Source organism: Phacochoerus africanus, chromosome 2 (genome assembly GCF_016906955.1).
Source record: "Phacochoerus africanus isolate WHEZ1 chromosome 2, ROS_Pafr_v1, whole genome shotgun sequence".
Lineage (NCBI taxonomy): Eukaryota > Metazoa > Chordata > Mammalia > Artiodactyla > Suidae > Phacochoerus > Phacochoerus africanus.
The window spans coordinates 230132865-230159977 of record NC_062545.1 but is presented as its reverse complement, the minus strand read 5'-3'; the positions used below and the strand labels follow the sequence as shown (position 1 = coordinate 230159977).

General features: G+C 39.4%; 2 protein-coding genes across 3 annotated transcripts in view; both read left to right on the top strand.

Moving 5' to 3' along the window:
• CARNMT1 (carnosine N-methyltransferase 1) overlaps positions 1-10834 on the top strand; it is a 37719-nt gene extending 26885 nt beyond the window's left edge. For both annotated transcript variants that reach the window (XM_047767781.1, XM_047767782.1), the window contains exons 6-8: positions 1984-2097; positions 7388-7491; positions 8192-10834. In XM_047767781.1, the coding sequence (XP_047623737.1) occupies positions 1984-2097; positions 7388-7491; positions 8192-8293 (320 nt within the window). In that variant the 3' untranslated portion in view covers positions 8294-10834. The remainder of the gene's footprint in view (positions 1-1983; positions 2098-7387; positions 7492-8191) is intronic.
• A 9619-nt stretch (positions 10835-20453) lies between these two features.
• C2H9orf40 (chromosome 2 C9orf40 homolog) lies at positions 20454-26431 on the top strand. Its single transcript, XM_047767780.1, has 2 exons — positions 20454-21116; positions 25854-26431. The coding sequence occupies exons 1-2, from the start codon at positions 20688-20690 to the stop codon at positions 26010-26012; spliced, it is 588 nt and encodes a 195-aa protein (XP_047623736.1). The 5' UTR covers positions 20454-20687; the 3' UTR covers positions 26013-26431.
• Positions 26432-27113: the final 682 nt, after the last annotated feature.

Genomic DNA, 27113 nt, shown 5'->3' with positions numbered 1-27113 from the left:
TGACTTGAAGATTAGGGAAGAATGGCAGGCCGAAGTACAAAGATATGAATGTGTAAACTAATCAGAGATGGTAGAATAGCCTGACCGGAAGGAAAAAGAACATATGGGGATTTAATGGGAGAAATGACTAGAGGAGTAGATTGGTTCTGGATTGTGGAGGACCTTTATAATAAGGCTATAAACTTTGAACTTCGGCCCAGCAAAATGTTAGAGAAATTTGAGCTAGGTATTAGAGAAAGGGACATGGTAATGGGGAAAGAGGAGAGAGAGAGATTGACAATAAAACAAAGAAGAAAATAAAAGGTCCAGAGGTCAGCAAGGTTGTTAGTTTAACAGGTTGTTGAGCACCTGCTAAGTTAGCAGTTATGTTTTAGGCATTGCAGAGAGGGCAGTGAGCCAAACAAAGCCCCTGCACACAGGGAACTTATATACCCATACTATTTGGGAGAGAGGAGCAAAGACAAATTAATGTTGCAAGGAAAAAAAATAAGGGAAGGTAGAAGAGATAATGAGTAACTGGGGAGGGGCTGCTGTTTGATACGGAGTTACCAGGGAAGGCCTTTCTAAAGGGGAAACTTAACAAGAAAAATTGAGCAGAGAACTTCAAAAGAATGAAGAGGCAAGGCATTTGGATACCTGGGGGGCAGGGGGAAATGTTGCAGCCGGAGGGAATGACGAAGGAGGATTGGGGTGGGAAGGGTGCTTGGTTCTGCTTAAGGAGAGCAAGGGGGTCAGTTGCCTGGAATGTGGTGAGCAGGGGTCAGTGATGGGAGATCAGACTGGAGGAGGTTTGGTGAGGCTGACTTGGAGGCCATAGCAAAGACTTTGAATTGTACCCTGAGGGAAATGGGAGGCCATTGAAGGGATTGGAGCAATAGAATAAGATACTCAAGTTTTTATTTATTTTTCCATGAATGCTGGCACAGGGAAAACCTACACTCTGAAGGTAGAAGGAGAGAGATGGAAGGTGTTAGGTGCTGGTGATAAGTTAGGGAGCAAGGTTTCAAAATAGGAGTGAAATAATGGAAAACATTGCTTTGGCAAGTAAAAATGACTGGAGCATGGTTTGAAGAAGAGATGGGAAGATAAGGGTGCCTTGTTGCACCAGCTTTTGTACAGACACTCACCTTCAATCCTGTCTCTTCTGTCTGTGTCAGGCACAGCCTCCAAAAGACAAACAGTGTTCTCTGCTGAGTTCCCACTCATTGCTGCTCCTTGCCCCTATTCCTCTTTTTAACTGGCAGTTCTTCCAAGTACTGGTGGATGCCAAAGTATTTTGATGCCATTCATTTCTCAGTTGGCAGCAAGTGCCTGCAGTCTTTTTGAAACCTTCCAGAATTGGTTGCTAACACTGATTTAAATCACATCTTAAAATTCAGATGACTATTATTTCATCTTAACTGATTTTAAATGAAGGCTAGAAGTTGAAAACTTTATAAACAAAACTCTTATAAATATTATTCAGTGAAGATAATAGTGATACAGGTTATCAAAATTGATTTACAAATTGATTATTGAATTAGTAGTAAGAGCTTTTATGGATTACAAAGTTTATCATAAATGATTATTTTAGGAGTTCCCATTCTGGCTCAGCGGAAAATGAATCAGACTAGTATCCATGAGGATGTGGGTTCAGTCTCTGGCCTCACCCACTGGGTTAAGGATCTGGTGTTGCTGTTAGCTGTGGTGTAAGTTGAAGACGCATCTTGGATCCTGCATTGCTGTGGCTGTGGTGTAGGCTGGCAACTGTAGCCTGGGAACTTACATATGCTGCTGGTCAGCCCAAAAAGCTAAATAAATAAATAAATAATTATTTGGCTGCCTTGATTATAGTAGTTGATTGAAAGAGTTGAGCTTCTAAACCCCTGCAGTTAAATGAAATAGTCCATAGTCTGTCAAGAAGTAACTGGTACACTTACAGAATTAATTAAAAGACAGGTAAAATAACATAACAAATGTAGTAATTTGATTTTCCTTGAATAGATACCTGGGACTGTATTGCTACCTGTTTCTTCATAGACACAGCTCATAATGTAATTGATTATATTGACACAATATGGAAAATACTCAAGCCAGGTGGAATTTGGATAAATCTAGGTAAGTTTCTCAGTATTTATTAGAATTTACACATTAGTCTAAATACTTATAGCTGTTTTACATTTGGTAATTTCACAGTACAAAATGTTAACAAAAGTCGTAATTATGTTGTACACATTTTGAAACCTCTGTAGTTTCCTTTAGATTGTGTCCTAGCTTGTGGTACAGTTCCTGCAGTCATAGCTAATTCCTCCAAAAGCAGTAGAACTCCTCAAAGTTGTATATTCATACTGGGTCAATCTCATAGCAGTCACAGTTTCAAAGAGGTACTGATTATTAATTTGATGATGATCATTCCTCCATCTTTTCCATTCCCCACTCCAAGGAGATAGCCTTTCTGTTAAGAAGAGAATATTCTCTTCTTTTATAATGAAACATTTGAGGGAAAGAGTTTAACCTCTCCAGTGGAAACCTCCTCCCCAATATATACACATACTAGGAAAAGAGTGGATATGATCATTTGTGTGGCTACCTTCAGTTAAAGAAAGAATAGAGATATAATTTCATGTTTTCAGAAGCCCTTTGACTGTATTCTACTTCTGGGTGCTAGAAATCAAAAGATGAGTATGATGTAGTCCAGAGTCTAAGAGAAATTACCAGTTTTATCCTCTTCCTTTAAAATAAATGGAGAATAGTGATAAGGTAAATATACTTTTTTTTTGGTAAAATATATAATCCATGTTAAGAAGGGCTATATTACATAAAAGTCAGACACTGGTTGAGTCCTTGGTCTTCAGTATTGGTATAGTTTTGTTGGTGGATTCTGTTATTTGCTGTCTTTAGTGATTTGACTTTTCCAGAGATTTTTTAAGCTTACAGGTAGTAGTAGGTCTTCTCTAAACTTCTTTCAGAAGTCCATAGCACAGATGAGAGCAGGTGTAAAATATAACCATAATATGAAGCAAATGGATCAAACCTTAGGTCTTCTTTAAAAGTATTCTTTTTCCCGGAGTTCCCGTAGTGGCGCAGTGGTTAACGAACCCAACTAGGAACCATGAGGTTGCGGGTTCGATCCCTGGCCTGCTCAGTGGGTTAAGGATCTGGCGTTGCCGTGAGCTGTGGTGTAGGTTGCAGACCTGCCTCGGATCCCACGTTGCTGTGGCTCTGGTGTAGGCCGACAGCCACAGCTCTGATTAGACCCCTAGCCTGGGAACCTCCATATGCTGGGGGAAGCGGCCCTAAAAAAGGCAAAAAGACAAATAAGTAAATAAATAAAAGTATTCCTTTTCCCAAGGAATGATTGAAAAATAACATTACCTACTGGGTATATTCCCTGTATGGGTTAGGCATTATGTTAGCCACTTAAAAATAGCTTGTTTAGTCTTAAAAGCAACCCTATGTTGAAATAGAATTATTTTATAGTTGAAGAAACTGAGTCTTGGGTTAAGCAAGTAGCGTAATGACCCTGGAGCTTATATATGGCAGAGACAGGCTCACAGCTCAGATCCAACCCCTTAAGTGCCTAGTTAGCTACCTCTGCAGGCTTGCACTGGGTCATTTATTACTTAGCATTATTTTGACTGTGGATTTATGTGGTTAAATTTTTTGATCCCAGTTACTGAGTTATGTTAAGGTTTTTTATATTTCTGAAGCTTTTGACTTAACTTTCACAGAAACAACTTTTCTTTTTGAACATTTGTTGGCTTACTAATATTTTATTAAGTAAACTGCCTGGCGCAAATACATTTGGCCCTTGGTAAGTATGTTGTTTGAGTAGATGTTCTGAGGCATGGCCTGTGACCTGTCATTGGCATCACAATTAATGGAGCACATTTGCTGATGGGAGGTCAATTAAGAGATCTTCTACTCTTCCTACCACGGAGTTTCCAAGTGATTTTGAGAATTGGAATAATGGAGAAACACAATTCCCCCAAATATTTATTTGGAAGGTTAATACTTTGCAAATAAAATCCTTTGGATGTATAAGTTAAAGAGGTTAAAAAATAATAATTATCTCATATTCACCTTTCCCTTGAATATCAGTGTGCTCCAGGGATCTGTTCAGTGTTTTTCACATTTTATGTTGTCACTCATCCATTACTCCATGTTACTCCTACCCAATCCCATGTTCTCTCCTATTCTTTCAATACCCAGTCTATGTCTCTGGCCTAAATAAATATCTCTTATGCTCCAATCCAGTTTGTCCAACTTGGATGCACCACAGATACTTCCTAATGTATGTTTCTTGAGAAGATGATGCCCATGTTTCTCCTATGCCTTTTCTGTTCTATCCTCTACTCAGACTGCCCTAACCAGGAAACTGGGAGTCCTTTACCCCCTCTTCTTCCTCACCATCTGCACCCATTCAGTCTGTTAGCTGTTTCTCCCAAAGCTCCTTAATAACTCTTGAATCTCTCTTTAACCCAGTGTTTCTCGACTGCCATCCTATTTACCTTTGGGGCTGGATCATTCTTCATTTGAGGGTGGGGAGGTTGTGACGGTTGGCAGTATCCCCGGCCTGTACCTACTAGTTTCCATTGGTGCTTCCCCAGTTGTGAGAACCAAAAATGCAAAACCACTCCCCGTCAAGAACCATTGCTCTGACCTTGTGCTAGTGCCTTAGCCCAGGCCCTCGTTACTGCTTGCTTGGATTACTGCAGTGGTTTCCTTAAGAGGGTCCCTGCTTTTTCAAGTTACCTTCAACCTCCACACCCTTTTCAGTTCTCCATTTACCACCAGCCTGATCTTCCCACCGTGCAGCTTTGTTGTTAACCTAAACTCTTCCGTATGTGTACCCTGCCCTTGATGATCTTTCTTCTCTCTTGTTTCTCAGCTTCATTTTTCTTTTTAACTGCCCCTGCCCTGCACTCAAGTGCTAGTGCTCTGACCTAGAAGGCGCTTTCTCCTTCCTCTCTTTTTTCATTTGGTTCTTCCCTGTGTGCTCTTTAACACTCATCTCAGGTAATCCTTTCAGATTGGGTTAAATATTCTGTATTTCTTTTTTATATTCTCAAGGAATCTATCGCTAGCATTTAACACTTTGCCTTGTAATCACTTGTCTTTTTGTTTCCCCTCCTGGTCTCTAAACTTGGTGAGTTCATGAATCTTAATGCTTTTTCCTCACTTGGAAGTAAATATTTAGCAACTGTTATGTGTATGAATGAATGTATTGTTTCAGAATTTGATATTAGGATCAAAGTAACGTTAAGATGCCACAAAAGATTCGCTGCTAATAGACATGATAAATTGGCATATATATTGGTAAATTCATAACATTCCTATGGTATTGGCTCCAGTCATGTGGTCTTGGAAAATTAATTTTATCTGTAAACTGATAGTGTTTCCCCAGCTCCTTAGGGACCATTTCACCCTAACCATTGACTAGAATGTCAGTCAGTATATTCATACATAATGAGAAATGTAACTGCTAGTCATTCTGGAGTACTGAAAAGTTTCATTAGAAGTTAAACTATAATTAAAATATTGCCCACATTGTATGAAATTTGAATTGGGAATATCATTAATGTATAAAATTATTTTAACGTTTCCCAGGTTTGGGAAAACTAGTGAGCTTTTCAGAGGAACACATGTCCTTTGGAAAAGGCTCTAGCAAAATTGCAGAAGAATTCCTATACATCCTGTTTTTCATTTTTTCATGGTAACCATTAACCCTTAAAGGCATTTATATGATACATTTTTAAAAGTGGGGATGTGGGAAATGCATTGCATGCATGCACTAATATATTTATAATTGGGTAGTGGAAGGCAGTCAGTTAGCAAAGCGAATCTGACTTCATCTGGAGGAATAAACAGGTTAAAGTACCAAAGGAGATCTCTGTAAAATGTAAAGAGAAATGGAGCCTATCAGATTTTAAAGCACTCTAAAGCTACAAAATTGTAAAACAGGAATTTTCTCATAAAAGATGGATAATTGAACACATACACTATTTCTTCATTGAAATCTTATTATAGTAGTACTAAAAAAAGTATAAAACACATGGGCAAAGAATGGCAGAGATGCCATTGGGGACAAAAGAAGCTAACAGTATTCAGAAGATGGGTAGGTGGATAAGTTTTGCGAAGAAAACAGTGTGAATAGACCCAGTTGACCTGGAATAACCCTGGAAAGTGAGATGCCAAATTAAAAACAAACAAACAAAAACATAAGCAGGAGTTCCCGTCATGGTGCAGCGGAAACGAATCTGACTAGGAACCATGAGGTTGCAGGTTCGATCCCTGGCCTCACTCAGTGGGTTAAGGATCTGGTGTTGCCCTGAGCTGGGTGTAGATCGTAGACACAACTTGGATCTGCCGTTTCTGTGGCTATGGTGTAGGCCTGCAGCTGTAGCTGCGATTAGACCCCTAGCCTGGGAACCTCCATATGCTGTGGGTGTGGCCCTCAAAAGACAAAAAAAAAAAAAAAAGACAGCCCCCCCCAGAAAAAAACATGAGTTGAAAATATGTATTTAGAAAAACAGCCTCTTATGTAACCAGGATGTCTACCTAATGCCCATTTCCAGTTCATGCTCAGGCAGGAGACCAGAAATTTAATGCAGTAGAAAAAGTGAGTAGGAAAAGAGCAGAATCTATTTAAAGCATGGCCAGTAGAGAGTGAGGGTGAAGTGTGGGACAGAAAAGAAGAGCATTAATTAAAAGTCTGCATGGAAAAATGATCAGGCAGTGACCACCAGCTTACCCTATCCCTACCCCCAATGCCACCCTATCCTGCCTTTAAAACTTTTTGCTGGGACTTCAGTGCCAGCTGTCTGTTTTGCACATGTGCAAGCCAAGTGGGCAGGTCAGTATAGCTACCTGGGCTTTGTTTCAGTCATTGCATGGTGGGCCTTTTTCTTTTAAATTCTATTTCTTTATGTTTTAGATGTATCCCCCATATACAACGTAGAGTTAAATTTTCTTTCATTATCCAGCCTAATAATCTTTTTCTTTTAACTGGAATTTTTATTTGCTTATTTATTTGTTTTTTGTCTTTTTAGAGCCATACCTGCGGCACAGTGAAGTTCCTGGGTTAGGGGTTGAATCGGAGCTGCAGCTGCCAGCCACAGCCATAGCCACACAGGATCCAAGCTCCGTCTGCGACCTACACCACAGCTCAGAGCAATGCCGTGTCCTTAACCCCACTGAGCAAGGCCAGGGATCGAACCTGCATCCTCATGGATGCTAGTTGGGTTCATTACCACTGAGCCACAATGGGAACTCCAAATATAGAAGTTCTTTAGTCTCCTTTTTGTGTTTCATTTGCTACCCAACTTATTGCTCGGAGTTCAGTTTAAACAGCTACTTGTGCATGTTTATGTTTAAGTAATTCATTCATTGTATCTTTAAACCATAGGTCCTCTGCTATACCATTTTGAAAATTTGGCAAATGAACTTTCCATAGAATTGAGTTATGAGGATATAAGAAACGTTGTTCTGCAGTATGGATTCCAGGTAGAGGTAAGGATGGAATGAAGTACTGTCAAAGTTTAACTTTCAGAACACTTAAACAGGAATGGTGATATGGCAGTCACTAGCTTTACCTCTTAACCTCTGGTTTTGTCACCCATAAAGTGAAAATAATAATACATGGCTTTTAAAATTACGAAGATTTGGGGTAATGTGTACGCAAATGGAAAGCTAATCTCTGATGTAATCAACTTTCAGAAAGTTGTAGTTGACCGTTTTATTGGCCTTCGTAAACAGATAAATACCAGTATAGAGGGTGGGAGGGCAGGCGTAAGAGAAATACTGTTTACTGTATGTACTTTTGTACTGTCCAGTCTTTCCTTAACATGTGATTATAAGGTTTCATGATGCTTTGACTCCTGTGTTTTTGTCATATATTTATTGAGAAGCATTCTCTTCATTTAAAAAAAAAATAAATATCTAAACATTAGGTTTGTTCTTAAAGAGAAGCAATATATTATGGTAGTATAGTATTCAAACTCTCTAGTTAGATTTCTTAAGTATGGATCTTAAGTTCTGCCAACTTCCTGGTGGTATGACCTTGAGCAAACCAGTTGTTTGTAAAGTGGAATTAGTAATAGTGTGAACCTTAGTGAGTACTTGTATATAATAAATGAATTAATATGCAGAATATATTTAAAATAGCACCATGGTTATCATCATAATCATATGATTATTGTTTGCATTTCAGGTGGAAAAAGAATCTGTCTTGTCAACATATACTGTGAATGATCTCTCCATGATGAAATATTACTATGAGTGTGTCTTGTTTGTGGTCCGTAAACCACATTAACAGTCTCAAGTGATATCACCAGGAGAAAAGTTTATTAAGAGCAAATGCTGAAATAAACAACTCAAAATCACCTATCACAATGACAGGACACAACCTCATATCAGTGGTGCCTTCTTATTCCTAACAAAATTTAGAAATAGTGTCTATTTTCTTAATATGTCTATCGCTTTTTCAGAAATATACTATGCTGTGCATATTTGTACTACACAAGTGAAAACGGAGGAAATGTCTTCAAGTATACTTTTTCCTTGAGCCCAGAATTATCTTTCAGTAGAAATGCTATCTCCAGGGTCTTATCAAACTGTCCATTTCAAGTCTGCCATATGAATGACTAATAGTATTGAAGTCCATAATTATCTCCTTTTAGTTGTTTTGTGTGCATTGCACATGTTATTTTTAGAAGAGTCTAAAGGATCCTCTGTCACTTTCAACATCTGGAATTGGGACTTTTGTTTACTTTGGACCTAAGCAATTTATACATAAAATCGTGTATCTATTCTTTTATCATTCAAATTATTCGATTTTATTTTCTAGCTCAGCTGAACTTATAGTTAGCATGAAACATTTCATTTTTATGAAATGCTAAATTTATAGGATCATGGGCCAGTAAAATGCATTTTAAATAACTGAGAAATTAGTCTTTTGGCCACACTAAAGGGAACATTTTTGAAAGCATACTCATCATGGATCACTCTGAAATGTATGCAGTCTCAGTCTTCTAATTGAGGCACAAAAGCCTTTATTAAAGGTACTGCTAGGAAACTGGGAAAATAAGAATACAATTGAAATGTGTGATTTCAAACTATAAATGAATACATTTTGTCAATGAGATGTTTACAATAATGTCTTTTCTTTAGATTACCTGAATTACAAAAGTAAGCACTTTTTTTTTCCTGTTAAAACAATTATATACTGGTATGAATTGTCATGATGGTATTAATGTGGGGAAACATTGATTATGAAATTTAGGGATAAATTACCACCCGTGGTCTGTATCTTCAGTATTTTAAGCAGCAGTCACTAATACAATTTCAGATTAACACCAATTTTGTTCCCTAATAGCTGTAGCTAAAACAGTATATGCTGCTTTAAATTTCTACCTCTAGCAGATCTTTATTGGAGGGAGTTTTCCTTTGTATTTTTTTATGTTTACTATCTTGTTTTCCAATAGCTTGAAAAGTAGAGATGACTTAATGTTTTAAGCTTTTCTTGGAGAAAAGGACATGATATTGAATATTTTCACAGATGATTGTGATGGCATTAAGTGACCTCTGTGGCAATTTGGATTAGATAGACTTAATCTCAGATAATGTGCTGGTGGTATAAATGTCATGTTCTCATAGGAAAACTTACTTACAAATCCTTAGACCTTCACTGTCAGTTAGATTGGGGGAATCACTACACAATCTGGCTTCTTACTCATAGGACCTTTTCTGCACACACTACAGGAGTTCCTGTGGCCTTTATGCCCATGATGCAATAAAAGATTCCATGAAGTTAAGTTGATTTGTCAGGTTATAGATACCTGATGTAACCTATTGGGTGTTTTTGAAAAAATGTTTCTCTTTTTTGTTCCTTAGTACATGGCAGATATTTATTTGGGAATTCTCCCTACCCACCACATAGATGAGCTTGAAATTAAATACAAGGGGGAAAATTATTATTTTCTTTTAAAGAAGGAAATTTAAAAGTAGCATAAGTATTTTTTAAAAAATCCATTGAAAAGAAAGAAATGCATGATGTTTGTAATTTAGAAATGCTTTTTATTCACTGGTTAGTATTCACTTTTTTACAACTTATATCAAAACAAATGATCTTGATTTTCTTATAAAGAAAAAAACCAGGTTGACACCAATGAGTTGGCTTTATTACTTAAAATTTTTGCTATCAGGTTTTATTCTTTAATAATGTTACTTATATTTCTAAATTATAGCTTATATTTTAGTTAATTCCAGAATCAGTTATTTCATGTTTCTGATTTCTCCCTCATACCATGAATACTATTTTCTAAATGTACTACACAAATTTGCATCACTTTTTTTCTCTTATAGCTTTTGTAGTTAATACATTCTAAACTTGAAAATTGTGGTATCAATCAATAATAGAGGTATCACTGGAGGATTTAATTTTGTATTTCTTATGTGTAGTCCTAGCTACTAAAGTGTGTAAGTTTAAAAATTTTTTTCCTAAGTAACTGTACACACAGATGTTTTCATTCATTTTCATAAAGTGGAAGGAGGTAGATTGTTGTGCTTTTTTTTTTTTAAATTTCCATAATCTAAAGCAGTGCAGGCTAGGTATATTAATCAAGTAAGCAAGATGGGTTATGTAAAATATAAAGAGAAGCTGTATAAATCACAGTATAAAATTATGAAGTTTGGGAACTGTAAAATGTACTGTATTTATATGTAACTCTCATCCTGAAAGTTGCCACAAAGGCTGAATTGGAAGCTTCATGTCTGCATGAAATTTCCTATATTTTTAATGTGTATGATGGACTTAATTTTTCTTGAATATTAAAGTCTGCCAGTTGCTATGAAACAGTATTTGCTTGGTTGTTTCCATCTAAATTAGTGATAACCATAGACATGGGAATTTTAATTAATTGAGCACATATATTTTTGAACCTTTGGCTTAGCCCATTTTTATATACTTCTAGAAAGTCAATATGAATACTTGGTCTCTGAGTAATGCTCAGTCTTTATTTTTGTTCAAAAGTCAAAAAGTAATTATAAAGGGGAGTTCCCATTGTGGCTCAGTGGTTAACGAACCTGACTAGGATCCATTAGGATGCAGGTTCGACCCCTGGCTTTGCTCAGTGGGTTAAAGATCTGGCATTGCCGTGAGCTGTGGTGTAGATTGCAGGTGCAGCTTGGATCCCACAATGCTATGGCTATGGCATAGGCCAGTGGCTATAGCTCTGATTTGACCCCTAGCCTGGGAACCTCCATATGCTGTGGATGTGGCCTGAAAAAGGAAAAAAAAAAAAAAAATTATACTAAAGGAACTAGTGGAAGGAAGTTCCAGCACCAATCATTAGTAGGGTGAGCACTAGACCAGCAGTTAAGATACTCTGGTTTGTTTTTCATAAATTATCATCTGTGATTTTGGGCAAGGTACTCTGAGTTTGTTACGTCACCTGCAAGAGAAGATTGATACTATTTCAGTGTGTTTTTATAGGTCCTAGGTGCTTATGTGAAATATCAGGCATACCTCATTTTATTGTGGTTCGGAGATTTTTTTTTTTTTTTTTTACAAATTGCAGGTTTGTGACAACCCTGTATCAAGCAAGTCTATGAGCACCATTTTCCAACAGTATTTGCTCACTTTGTGTCTTTTATGTCAAATTTTGCTAATTCTTTCAGTATTTCAAACTTTTTCAGTATAATTGTATTTGTTGTGATCTGTAAACAGTGATCTTTGATGTTTCTGTTGTAGAGATTATGCCAGGCTCAAGACTCAGATGATGGTTAGCATTTTTTAGCAATAAGGTTTTGTTTTGTTTTTCTTTGTAGGGCACTTCACTGTTTTGATGAGTACTCTGCTGTAATTCTTATCTTGTGTCCCTCTGAATCTAGCCGCCTTCATTATTCCCTCTTAATTTTCAATAGTTTATGATGTGTCTAGTTTTGTGTGGTTTTTGGAATTTATCCTGTTGGTTGGATCTACGGTTTGATATTTTGTTATTTCTGAAATGTTCTTTGCCATTATTGCTTCAAATATTTCTTCTGCCTCTGCTATCCTTTATTTCTCCTTTTGGAGATTTTTTTACATGTATGATTGCATTATCCCACAATGCCTACATGCTCTGTTTTTGGTGGTTTTTTGGGTTTTTTTACTTTTTAAATTATTTGCATTTCAGATAATAGTTTCTTTTTACCTGTCTTCAGGTTCCTCAAATCATTCCCCATCTGTGTCCATTCTACTAAAGAAACTATAGAAAGAATTTTTTTTTTTCTTTTAGGGCTGCACCCCTGGCATATGGAAGTTCTCATGCCAGGGATCGAATCAGAGCTACAGCTGCCAGCCTCCACAGCCACAGTAATGCCAGATGCAAGCCATGTCTGTGACCTACACCACAGCTGGATCCTTTAATCCACTGAGTGAGGCCAGGGATTGAACCCACATCCTCACGGATACTAGTTGGATTTTTTTCTGCTGAGCCATGATGGGAACTCCCTGTTGAAAGAATTATTATCTCTGGTATTGTGCTTTTGTATTTCTAGCATTTTCATTTATCTCTTTACAGTTTTCATTTCTCTCTCTGCAGCAGTTTTCTGTGTGTCAATGTATGTTGTCCACATTTTCCACTATATCCTTTAATATAGTATAGATATTTTAGTCCCTATCTGTTAATCCCAATATCTGGGTCAACTCTCAGTCTAGTTCAATTACTTAGTTTATCTCTTGACAAGAACCTTATTTTTCTGAGTCTCATGATATTGAATTCTATTTACTATGTGGGGGGAAAAGAAAAAACAACAGAACCTGAGGTGAACAGTATTTATGCTTGTGTATAAATACCTCTTAGGCCAGGATGGGAGGTTGAGTCCATCTTGTGAGAACTTGAGTTGGGTTTACATTTTTTTATTGTTATTTACACAGCATCACAGGCTTCAGATTCCACCAACAGTGTGTTGTTGTTACCTTGTGCAGGACAGAGTACCTGAGAGGAGAGAGCTGTACACAGAGAACACTGGAGATCTGAGGATGGTGCCCCTAGAGTAATCTGCACAGTACTGATGAGTGCATATGTGAAATAACTAACTTTTAGGCCAGAGAAGAAAGAACCCCACAAAGTAAAACTCGTAATATCTAGTATCCAATAAAAAATTACCACATGTACAGAGAAAGAAGAAAATAACACCCATACAGAGGAGAAAAGAAAACCAGTCGACACCAAGCCAGAACCCAATGCGGATGTTAGAATTAGCAGAGGACATTAAAATAGCATAACTGTCCCAGCAAGATTATCATTTACAATAGAAGGAGAGAAAGAATTTCTTTTTTTTCCCCTGTTGTTTTGGGGCTGCACCCTCAACATATGGAGGTTCCCAGGCTAGAGTTGTAGCTGCTGGCCTAGCCACAGCCACAGCAACATCTGATGCGAGCCATGTCTGTGACCCACACCACAGCTCATGGCAACGCTGGATCCTTAACCCACTGAGTGAGGCCAGGGATAGAATCTGCATCCTCATGGATGCTGATCAGATTCACTTCTGCTGAGCCATGATGGGGAACTCCAAGAGAAAGAATTTCTAAGGCTAAAACTAAAAGAACACAGCCATGCTAAACCTATCCTAAAAGGAATACTAAAAGGTCTTCTCTAAATAGAAGAAAAGCAAGAATCTATAGGAAAAAGAAATCACAATTGGAAACTAAATCACTTAAATAAGTCATTTAAAACATTTATTTTAAAATAGCATAACAGAGTTCCCATTGTGGCTCAGCAGGTTAAGAACCCAGCTAGTATCCATGAGGATGTGGGTTTGATCCTGGGCCTCGATCCAGCATTGCTGTGAGCTGCGGTGTAGGTTGCAGTCACAGCTCGGATCTGGCACTGCTGTGGCTGTGATGTATGCCGGCAGCTGTAGCTCGGATTTTACCCCTAGCCTGGGAACTTCCACATGCCAAGGGTGCTGCCCTAAAAAGACCAAAAAAAAGTAGCATAACTGCATCCGTATGTTCACAAAGTTATGTAAGACGTATATAAGACCTACACTGAGCTTCCAGAGATGAAAAGTACATTGCCTGGGATTAATAGCAGATATAGTGTGAGAGGAGAAAAGACTGGTGAGCCTGAAGTCATAGGAATAGAAACAATGCAAGATAAAACCCTGAGAGAAAAAAGGCCATACTAGCCTTTTTGCTATCTCAAGCTCATGCCAGGTATGCTTTTGTTCTAGGACTTTTGCATTTGCTGTTGTCTCTGTCTATAATCATTTGATTGTGAAGAGGCACAAGTACACTTCTGATATGAGCACCTTGTTGGATGAATGATGCCTCATAGGGAATACTAGAGGATGGAGTATGAGATGCCTATGAAACACCCAGCTGAAAATGAACAGTCATTCATTCAACAAATATGTACAGAACACCTAATACATGCCAGGCAAGTTCTAGGTGCTTCAGTATATCAGTGAAAACAAAAACAAAAACCCTACCCTCGGGGAGCTTACTTTCTAAAGAGGGAGGAAATAGAATAATAAATAAGTGAATTATAGAATAGATTGGAAGGTGTAAAATGCTGTGGGGAGAAAAAAGGCACAGAGAATTTCAAAAGTCATGCGTAGTGCCAAGGGAAGTGTGGTTTTAAATAGAATGGTCAGGGCTGGACTCATTAAGCTAACAAGGGTCTGATGCTGCCCTTGCCCAGTGGGTTAAGAATCCAGTGTTGCCATGAGCTTCAGTGTAGGTCACAGATGTGTCTTGGACCTGGAGTTGCTGTGCCTGTGGCCTAGGCCAGCAGCTATAGCTCTGATTTGACCCTAGCCTGGGAACTTCCATATGCCTTGGGTATGGCCCTAAAAAGACCAAACAAACAAACAAATAAAAAAAAAACTCAAATGTTAAGTCACTAAATATTCCAATTAAAGTACAGAAATTGTCAGGATGCCAGAAAAGCAAGACCCAACTATATATGTTGTTTGCAGGAGACACATTAAATATAAAGATACAGATAAGCTGAAAGTACAAGGATGGAAAAAAAGGATAATACTATGCAAGTAGTAAGCATAGGAAGGCTGGAACAACAAATCGTAAATTAAGACAACTTCAAAACAAAGAGCATTACCAGAGATGAAGATGGATATACATCAGAGACGTGACAAACATAACATGTGCATACCTAATAAGAGAACTTAAAAATACAGAGACAGGAGTTACTGTCGTGGCGCAGTGGTTAACGAATCCAACTGGGAACCATGAGGTTGCGGGTTCGGTCCCTGCCCTTGCTCAGTGGGTTAAGGATCCGGCATTGTTGTGAGCTGTGGTGTAGGTTGCAGACGCGGCTCGGATCCAGCGTTGCTGTGGCTCTGGCGTAGGCCGGTGGCTACAGCTCCGATTGGACCCCTAGCCTGGGAACCTCCATATGCCGTGGGAGAGGCCCAAGAAATAGCAAAAAGACAAGAAAAAAAAAAAAATACATAGACAAAAAATGATGGACCTAAAGGGAGAAACAAACAAAAAATCACCATCATGGAGATTTATAACACGACTTTTTCGGCAATTAATAGAACAATTAGACCCCCACACCCAAAATCAGTTGACATTTAAGAACTAGGTGTTCCCTGGTGGCTCAGCAGGGTAAGGATATGGCATTGTCACCGCTGTGGCGCTGGTTATATCTGTGGTGCAGATTCAGTCCCTGGCCTGGGAACTTCTGCATGCAGAGGGCGTGGCCAAAGGGAAAAAAACAGACATATAAGATCTAAAAAACACTATCGGCCACATTTACCTAAGTGACATTTATTTGATAGTATACGAATAATGTATATTCTTTCCGAGAACACATGATACATGCACCAGGATCATCCATGTGTTGGTCAAAAAATAAATCATAATAAATTTAAAAGGATTAAATTTACATAGAGTATGAATTAAAGGAGAATAGAATTAAACTAGAAATCAATGAGAAAAATATCTAGGAAAATCTCAGATATGTGAAAAAGTAACACATTTAAATAAATTGTAAGTCAAGAAAGAAATCAGGGGAAAGTATTTCAAACAAAGATAATGAAAATATGATATATGAAAGTTTGTGGGCTACAGATAAAGTGCAACATGGAAATTTATAGCTTTAAATGTTTATATCTGAAAAGAAGAAAGGCTGAAATCAATGCTGCTAGAGGTTAAATCAAAAGAGGCTTGGGAATTCCCATTGTGGCTCAGTGGTAACGAATCTGACTAGTATCCATGAGGATGCAGTTTTGATCCCTGGCTTTGCTCAGTGGGTTAAGGATCTGGCATTGCTGTGAGCTGTGGTGTAGGTCGCAGATGCAGCTCAGATCTGGCGTTGCTGTGACTGTGGTGTAGGCTGGCAGCTGTAACTCCTATTCAACCCCTAACCTGGGAACTTCCATATGCCATGGGTATGGCCCTAAAAAGAGCCTAGAGAAGAGTTCCCACTGTGACACAATGGGATCGGTGCTGTCTTGTGAGCAATGGGATGTAGGTTTGATCCCGGGCTCTGCACAGTGGGTTAAGGATCTGGTGTTGTCGAAACTGGCTCGGATCTGGTTCCTGGAGTTCCTGGCCCAGGAAGTCCGTATGCCATGGGGTGGCCAAAAAAGAAAGAAAAAAAAAGGAGCCTATAGAAAAAGCAAAGTAAACACCAATTAAGTAGAAATCAATGAAACTGAAAATAGAGAAACTGAGAAAATATTGTGCCAACAGATTTGACAGCTTGAATGAAATGGACAAACTCCTCAAAGCAAATCGCCTGGCACTATTTATATCTTGGGGTAAACTAATTTCACGTTTTATCCAGAGCTTTGTAAGATGGCCCAGGAGGAACAACAGTAACTCAGAAAGAAAATACTGAAGAGAAATAAAAGAGACACTGTGGTGGGGGTGGGGGAACTATTTACAAATACTATAAAGTGCCCAGGAATAAACCTAACAGAAACATATAAGCACCTTACAATGAGAATTATAAAAATTTATTGGGCTACTTTTTTTTTGGGTATAGCTTCATGTGCATGTGAAAGTTCCTGGCCCAGGAATCGAACTGGCCTAGCAATTGTGTCCTGTGCCACAGCTGTGGCAACAACAGATCCTTAACCTGCTGAGATAAAAGGGAATTTCCAGGGGACTTTTAAAAAGACCTAAATAATTTGAGAGATCTATGGTATTGAATAGGAAGTAGGTTCCACAGTGTAAAGATGATAGTTATTTTCAAATTGATCTATAGTTTCAATGCAATTATTCCAAAAGGATAACATAATGCTACAAATTGATTCTATATGGAAGAGAAAAGGGACAAGTAGAGCCAAAATATTCCTGCAGAACAAGATGTGAGTGATTGCTCCACAGATAACAAAGACTTATTACAAAGCTATAGTATTTAAGACACTGTTGAATTGGCCCAAAATAGCAAACAGACCAATTGAAGTGTATAAAGAGCTCCCCAAAAGTTGAGTGTATTGATGAAAAATTGACTTATGACAAAGCAGTTACTGCATAGCGGTGAGAAAAGGACAACTATTTGATACATGTTATTAAGAAACTAGTTATTCTCAGTGGACTCACTATGGTCAATTAATCTATGACAAAAGAAGCAAGACTATAATGAAAAGACAGTCTCTTCAATAAATAATGCTGGGAAATGGACAGCTAGATGCAAAAGAATCAAACTGGACTATTTTCTCATACCACATACCAAAATAAACTCAAAGTGGTTAAAGATTTAAATGTAATACCTGGAACCATAAAATTTCTAGAAGAAAACACAGGCAATACACACGTCTATACTGCTCTTAGCATTATTTTTTTTGGATATGTTTCCTCAGGCAAGGACAACAAAAGCAAAAATAAACAAGTGGGACCTAATCAAACTAAAAAGCTTTTGTACAGTGAAGGAAACCATCAACAAAATAAAAGAGGGAGCCCACTGAATAGAAGAAGATATCCGATAAGTGGTTAATATCCAAACTATACAAAGAATTCATACAAACTCAGAGTTCCCATCATGGTGCAGTGGAAACAAATCCGACTAGGAACCATGAGGTTTCAGGTTCGATCCCTGGCCTCCATCAGTGAGTTAAGGATCCGGTGTTGCCATGAGCTGTGGGGTAGGTCGCAGATGAAGCTGGGATCTGGTGTAGCTGTGGCTCTGGTGTAGGCTGGCCGCAACAGCTCCGATTAGACCCCCTAGCCTGGGAACCTCCATATGCCTCGGGTGTGGCCCTAAAAAGGAGAAAAGACAAAAAACAAAAAAACAAAAAAACATACAAACTCAACGTCGAAATAATAAACAACCCAATTTAAAAATGAGCTGAGGATTTCCCACTGTGTCACAATGTGTTCAGTGGCATCTCTGCAGTGCCAGGACACAGGTTTGATCACTGCTTGGCACAGTGAGTTAAAGGATCCTGAGTTGCTGCAGCTGCAGCACAGGTCACAACTTCACCTTGGATCTGATCCCTAGCCTGGGAACTCCACATGCCACAGAGCGCTTGAAATAATGAGCTAAGGATCTGAATATGTATTTTCCCAAAGAAGACATACAGACAGCCAACAGGAACATGAAAAGATGCTCAACATCACTAAACATCAGGGAAATACAAATTACAACCAAAATAAGATATCCCTTCACATCTGTCAGAATGGCCACTGTCAAACAAACAAACAAACAAACAAAAAACAATAACAAAGCGTTGGGAAAGATGTGGAGAAAAGGGAACCCTCATACATTGTCAGAAGGAATGTAACTTAGTGAGGCCGACATGGAAAACAGTATGGAGGTTCCTCAAAAAGTTAAAAACAGAACTACCATATGATCCAGCAATTACACTCCTGGGTACATATACCTAAAAAAAATGAAAACACTACTTTGAAAATATAAATGCACATCTAGCCCTAAGCTTCCAGGCTTGAAAATGACCCATATATGAAATATTACTCAGCTATGAAAAATAATGAAATCTTGCCATTTGCAACAATATAGATGGACCTACAGGATATTATGCTAAGTGAAATGAGTCAGAGAAAGATACTGTATGATTTTTTACCCTTGGAACGTAAAAAAACAAATGTGCATATATAACAAGAGAACCAGTCATAGAAACCACAACAAACAGGTGGTTGCCAGAGGAGAGACAGGTAGGGGAATGAGAGGAAAACAGGAATTCCCATCATGGCGCATCACAAATGAATCAGAGCAGGAACCTTAAGGTTGCAGGTTCGATCCCTGGGTTAAGGATCTGGCATTGCCATGAGCTGTGGTGTAGGTCGCAGATGTGGCTCAGATCTGGTGTTGTGGCTCAGATCTGGTGTTGCTGTGGCTCTGGCGTATACAGGGAGCAACAGCTCCGATTAGACCCCTGGCTTGGGAACCTCCATGTGCCACGGGTGAGGCCCTAAAAAGACCAAAAAAAAAAAAAAAAAAAAGGAATGAGAGGAAAACAAGAAGAAAAGGAAAGAATAAACGGAAAAGGTAATGTTTACTACCGTACTTACTATATGGTAGTACTTACTTATAAACAAGTGGTTAGCTTATCCTCTCAGAACAGCCTTGAGGTGCAGGGGCATGGGGTAATTAATATACAGATAATTCCAACCAGATGGAACACAGTTATCTTTCTTGCAAACTTTTTCTCTAGAAGAACATAGTTTCTCTCTTCAAAGCACTTATAATTTTCCTCCTTACATTTTTCTTTACTTGTTTACTGTCTTTATCAACTATTAAAATATAAGGCATAGTAAATACATTGTTGTTATCCTCTCCTCACTTTTCTTCTTGATAACACACACAATTTTAAGAGAGTTCTTGGAATCTCACTTATGACCACCATGCAGAGTAAGCAGGGACTCTGAGATTCCTACATAATTTAAGAGTCAATTTCGGGTTTTAGTTGGAAAAGAGTTGTGCCCCAGGCTTAGCTCTTAGATGAGCTGCACATCTTTGTAACTTCACCAATGAATTTTTAATCAAAAGATCGAGGAATGTAGTGCGTATTCACATTCCACAGCGCCCACCGAAAAACACACTCTCGTTGGTTTTTTGTTTTGATTTTGCTCATTGGCTTTAGCCACTTCCCTCAGCCTTGAGTGTACAACAGTATGTCTCTAATAATCACTTAACGTAGCGCCAGAGCTTCTTAACACTAATTTATTGTGTGTTTTAAGTGTGTTTATTAATTCTGCTTTAACTTCCTGGGGACTTCCCGGTGGCCAGTAACTAGAGGAAGGTAACTAATATAAACACTTCAAGCTTGGGATTTGCACACGCATCTCCCAACGCCTGAAAAAACGTCACACCCTCCCAGAGCGATTAGATTGGGCCTTTAATAAACCCGCCGCGGCCTTCCCGTCTCGCCCCGGGGCGCGCACTTCCGGCCGCGGGGGCGCTCGGGAGCTCGCCCCGCTGGCTTCCACCAACCAGCGGCTCCGCCCGCCGGCGCGACTGCGCGCGCGCACATTTGTGCGCAGGTTCGAATCTTCGCCGCTTCGCAGTAGCTCACCAACGTCCGGCGGCACCTCGGCTGCAGTAAGGGCGGTGCACGAGGGCCGGGCTGGACCGGCCGCGCCCACCCCCTCCGCCCACTGCATCTTCCAGCAGCCGTCTCGCGGAGACTCTGTCCTCGCCCTTCCTCTCGCGCCCCGCCCTCGCCCCCGCAGCTATCGGTGCTCGGCCTCCCGCGCCGGGCGGGCTCCGCCCGAGCCTTCGGGACCCATGGCCAAGCGGCGTGCGGCCGAGCCGCTGACGTTCCACGTGCCTTGGAAGCGGCTCCTGCTGTGCGATTTCCCTGAGGAGCCGCCGCCGCCTCCACCGCCGCCGCTCTGGATCCCGCCGCCGGGGGCCTCGCATCCCAGGCAGCCCTTCCGCGTCCCAGAGCTGCCACGAAAGCGTAAAATAGACGCGGGGGCTATGACGGAACCTTCGGTTTCGCCCAGTAAGCGCCGCGACGGCGGGGACACCGGCGCCCCGGGGCGTGAGGGCCGCGGCCTGGAGACCGGCGAGCCGCCGCTCCTGCAGCCGCCTGTACGGCCCCGCGGGCCGGGGGAGGAGCCCCAGGGCGTCCGCCCCCCGAGCGGCAGTGGTGACGACGGGGCGGGGCGCGCAGAGCCCCAGCGGGGAGAATGGGGGGCAACACCGCGCCAGGTAGGGGCTGGCGGTGGGCTGGGCGCTCGGGGGGCGGGGGCGTGTGAGGGCTGAAGGGGTCACACTTTTCCGGGCACTTCGCGTCCCGGGAAGGAACCGATCGTCCCGGTCTAGATTTGCCTCCGTCACGACACTCTGAAAGCTGGAAAACAGGGTCCCCGCCGTAGGAACGAACAACCCTCCCCCCCCCCCCCCCCCCCCCCCGCCGAATACACCAACTGCCCCAGAGAGCTTTAAGATACATTAGGGGGAAACGTGGCCTTGCAGCTGTGCTGTGTGAGAGGGAATCTGGTCTTGACAGACTGTTTAGAGCCTGGTGAAGACGTTGACTGTGAACCTAAATAAGTTCAGCTCAACGACAAATGTTGAGCTGAAAGACGAAGAAAGGTGTATCGCACCTTCTTTGGTTTAACGATGATTTTTTTTCCCCCGGAATTCGTGGTAATTTTCTTTCTAAAGAGGGTGACCGTTGTGGTAGCCATCACTTGGACGTCCTTTAGGCATGGTACAACTCTTGGTAGAGAAAAAGGGCTTCCGAATGTTGGGAAACGGTGTTTTAACTCAGTGTTAAATATGATCCTGTGAAAGAGAGTAGTTGTTGAAAATTAATTTAGTTCTTAAGGTAAATCCTGTGTATGAGGATCTTAGGAGAGTTTCAGTTCCGTGGGAATGAGCCTGCCCCATCTCTGCACATAAGCTCTGTCTAGATCTGTGCTATTCACTGTGGCAGCCGCTAGCTGGCTGTGCGACGCAACTGAACGCCTGAAATGTGACTACTCCAAATTGAGACGTGCTCAAAGTGTAAAATACTAGATACTAGATTTTGAAGGTCTCAAAAATGTTTACATTGATGATATTGAAATAATTTCGAGGTCTTGGATTGAATAAGATAGATTTCATTTCACCTGTTTCTTTTACTTAATATGACTTAGAAAATTTTAAATTATGTTTGTGGCTGGCATTGTGTATTTTGGGGGCAATTTGGTCTAGTCTTAGGAGTTCAAGGTGAGTTTTGGCAGTTCTGGGTTTGATCAGCTTTCAGGATGGAAGAACCAAATTCAGGGCTTGGAATTCAGCAAATTCTCTCAATCACTACATCTTAGCATTCACCCTACATTTTTCCATTGTCTTAGGTATCTTATAGAGAATTTATCAGGTACTTTACCAATAAAATAATGGGAATCTTTATAGCTGGGAAAGATCTTTTCTTCTGTGTTGTAAAAGATACAGCTATTATGATGAGCATTTATGGATGAAATTATAAATTGTAAATATTTCTACCCCCAGTTTTCTTTGAATTTAGAAAACATGAGCATTAGACTTTTTTCTTCAGACTGCTTTTAGAATTCAAATTAGCTTAAGACAGAATGATAGCACTTATAGTTTGAAAATAGAATAAACAGAATTTCCAATTAAATCATGTACCAATGTGCAAAACCTGAAGAATAAAAAAGCCAGAATGATAGTCATCCGGACTTATTTGGTATGCACATAATTACTGTGTAATTTGAAAACGTGACTGTTTTTGGTATCCCACCCATACCTAGGCTTGTCTTTCCTACCAGAATATACTGACTGCAGTATGCCACAAATTGATAAGAAGGAAATAGAAATGTCAGGTAGGCAAAGAGAAGCTTTTAGTAAACCGACACAGCCATCTGCTTAGAATCTCCTAGAACAAGCCTATATTTTCCATAACAGTGACATCAGTGACATCAGGCAGCTCATTGCTTCCTATAGTCAGTACAAGCCCATGGCAGAGAATAACCTTGGTTCTTGGGATTCCTTCTCCAAGAGTAGTTGCCTGTTCGTTTTTCTTTTGGCAAAAGCCCAGGAAACCTCATATTCCTTTCTTTTGATCTGTTCCTTGAGCTGCTTCTCTTGTGCAAACTTAAGTTTTCTTCAGATTTCTCTCTTTCCTACCACCAAAGATGCAAGTTTTTGTTTAGTGTATAGCCCAGGGAAAATAGGATATAGCAAAAATATGGAATGGTTAAGAAGCTTTTTCAGTTCATGCAGCATATATCTCCCTGGTTGGTATTGCGTTAAGAATAGAACTTAAGTCCCTGCCCTTACCCTTGGGACTTCATTTAGGAAGAGTTTCCTCAAATATGTTTTTTCCGTATTTAGGAAAATCTAGGCAGAATAGTGGTAAAGTCTTTCTGCCCAAGAACCTTAGAATATTTACTGAGTTGTTTCAGGTGTGTGTGTGTTTTAACTGGAGAACTAAAATAACACTAGGTATTACTTCAGTAAGTATTCAGTTGTCTTTTCATGTTAGTGTCACTTTATGCAGATTCAGTACTCTCTCAGTGCTGACCCTTACTGTTGTTATTTTAAATAGAAAGGAAGCAGACATGTTATCTTGTAAGAAGAAAGAAATATTGGTTCATAGGCTTCTTGGGATATAATATCTTAGCAGTGTTGGGCAATTACAATGCCAAATCATATTTCACATGAGTTCTTTCCATTTTTTACTGATGATGAAACAGACGTAGGTCAATATCAGAGTTAGTGGGTGGTGAAGTTATCATGCAAATGCAGGTCTGTATGGTAGCAAAGTTTGTGATTTTAACTACTAGGTTATACTGACTTGATGAAAGGATGTTTTTTGTTCTGTCTTTATAGGTGGATAATTGGGATAATAGATTTTTTCCAAAAGGCAGAGAAATAGTTCCCTATTTTTACTTCTAGATACTTATTAAAATGAAATTTTTCTTGGCATCCTTTGAGTTATTACTTTTTTTATCCCAGTGCTAAGAAATTCCAGAGAGACTCTTGTGTCTAAGGCACTGAGTGAACTTCTTGATGAGATTTCCTTATATACCTGTGCTCTCCATCAAAGTAGCTAGCCATGGAGTATCCGTTGTGGCTCAGTGAAAATGAATCTGACCAGTAACCATGAGAATGCAGGTTCCATCCCTGGCCTTGCTCAGTAGGTTAAGGATCCGGCATTGCTGTGAGCTGTGTTGTAGGTTACAGATGCTGCTCGGATCTGGCATTGCTGAGGCTGTGGCGTAGGCCGACAGCTGCAGCTCTGATTTGACCATGGGAACCTTCATATGGCTCAGGTGCGCCCCTAAAAAGAAGAAAGGGGAAAAAAAAAATAGCTAGCCACATGTGGCTAGTGAATATTGAAATATGACTACTCTGAATAGTGCTAGAAATGTAAAATACCTGCCAGATTTTGAAAACTTCTTTTTCTTTTTAGGGCCATGTCTGAGGCATATCAAAGTTCCCAGGCTAGGGGTTGAGTTGGAGCTGCAGCTGCTAGCCCATGCCAAAGCCACAGCAACACAGGATCTGAGCCGTTTCTGTGACCTACACCACAGCTCACAGCAACTCTAGATCCTTAACCAACTAAGTGGGGCTGGGGATTGAACCTGCAACCTCATGGATAGTAGTGAAATTTGTCACCACTGAGCCACAATAGGAACTCTGATTTTGAAAACTCTCAGTATAACAAAAAGAATGTAAAATACCTCATAAATTTTTAAAAATATTGACTGCATATTGAAATGATAATATTTTGACTATATTAGGTCAAGTAAAATTCCAAGGTGAATTTCACATGTTTCTTTTTGCCTTTTTTTTTAAACTGAGCTTACCCGAAGATTTAACATATGTGGGTTCCATTATATATCTGTTGGATAATGGTGCTAAAGTAAAAACACAACTTAGTAGACTAAATATAGATATATATCCATCTGGGAAAGGTGTTAACCTTCAAAATGGTTACCTTGGAAGCCTATATATAATTGCAATGCCATCTCTTTTGCACAAAGTATTTTTGGGATGCTTTTGAAATTTTGTGGTTTTGAACTTCATTGGAACATCAACTTCATAGTTACTTGAAACAATTTTATAGCCTTTCAGAGTAAGCTGTTCAGTTTTTAAGGGGCTGATACTCGCTTGGACTTACAAGTTTTGGTATATTGATTTAACAGTTGTGTCTTTCACAAGGTGGATTCTTTAATAAGAGGATCAGTTAGATTCTATTTACTGTGGTTTATTCTAATACTTTTTAGAAGGTTGTCAAAATATTTTAGCCTATATGTGAAGTCAATATCTTAAAATACCAAATATCAGGGAGAAGACCAAAAGTAATTTTTTTTGTCTTTTTTTTGTCTTTTTTGTTGTTGTTGTTGCTATTTCTTGGGCCGCTCCCGCGGCATATGGAGGTTCCCAGGCTAGGGGTTGAATCGGAGCTGCAGCCACCGGCCTACGCCAGAGCCACAGCAATGCAGGATCCGAGCCGCGTCTGCAACCTACACCACAGCAACCTCATGGTTCCCAGTCGGATTCGTTAACCACTGCGCCACGACGGGAACTCCAAAAGTAATTTTTAAGACATGTTGATGTATGTTTTAAATAAGTTGTTTTCCTCACTGAAAGGTAAAAAAATTTAAGACCATCTTTAGGCATTATTTTTTGGTTGAAAAATGGAAGAAAATTCTGGGAAGAGAAGCTCTTGGAGGAAATACTTTTAAATTTAAACCACTAACAAATACTTTCACAAATTCATGAGTATGAAAACGCACAGATTTGACTAAGTCCATGAACTTCTTTTTGATTAGGCAGAATTAAAAATGTATATTTGTTGAAGATGCAGATTTAAAGACTGCAAAATATTACGTGAGTTTGCTTTTTAAAACAGAAGAAAATTTGCTTTATAAAAAAACTTAACTTTCTCTAGATCATTGATATACTTTCCTCTCTCTCTTCTTTTCACTAAAGTTCAATGAAGAATTTTGGCAGTATAACACCTTCCAGTACTGGAGGAATCCTTTACCACCTATTGATCTGGCAGACATTGAAGATATAAATGAAGACAGCCTGATAGAAACAACACTTCAGGGCAAGAATGAAGTGGTTGAGATTGACATGGAGTCCTGACAGAGGAGCTGAAAAAATGGGTTTTTCTGAATTTGAGGAGACATGTCTAAGTGAATTTATGTATTCTAAGGGAAAAAGTCATTTTCCATCTTGATAATGATATCATTCCCAAACCTGAAAAATGAAGAAAAGTTGTTTTAAGGATAAATGCCTGCAGTCACTACTGAACCTCCTAATGGGGATTTGTCAAGGATATAGTGCAGTTATAGGGAAAGTATTTTATGTATCTGTTCTTAAAGAAAAATTTATGTTAGGTTCTAGATTTGAAGATCTCAATCTTATAAAAAGGAATTCTGATAGTTTTAGAAATAGATGGGAACCATTCAAATATCCCTATTGTTGCACCAAAAAGTTAGTTTGTGGTACATGAAATGAATATTGTTTTATAATAACTTATTAATAAAATACTTTCTAATACATTTTATTGACTCTTCTTAGTTGAACAGATAGCTTAAACATCTATGCAAACTTAAAATGTGGGGGATTCTTTCTGAAAGCTGGTTTTGTTTTAAAAGAGCTTTCTAAATGTATAGTAGTGAGAATTTCAATTTGGGTAGCATGTTTGCATAACTTCCAGTATTTAATGTTTGTTAAATTTGACTTTGGGCAATCAAAAATGGATAAAGAACAATGAGAAATGAGTAGGTGCTTCCTTCCCCCCCTTCCCAGGATAAGAAGGAAGATATTTTTCATATATATATATTTTTTTTAATTTTAATTTCTTGGTTTTGAACTGCTTTGAGGGCATGGTATTTATAGTTTTTGTTTTTAAGGGCTGCATATGAGCATATGGAAGTTCGCAGTGTAGGGGATGAATCAGAGCAGCAGCTGCCGGCCTGTGCCACAGCAATGCCAGATATAAGCCATGTATGCAGCCTACACTGCAGCTCATGGCAACCCCAGATCCTTATCCCACTGAGTGAGGCCAGGGATAGAACACACATTCTTGTGGATACTAGTCAGGTTCATTACTGCTGAGCCACAATGGAGACTCTACAAATAAATTTGTAGTTTATTACTTTAGACTCATCAACACTGACAATACTTCAAAAGTCTTTGCCTGGTCCCCCTCTTGAGAGATACTCATAAAACTGTTCTTAG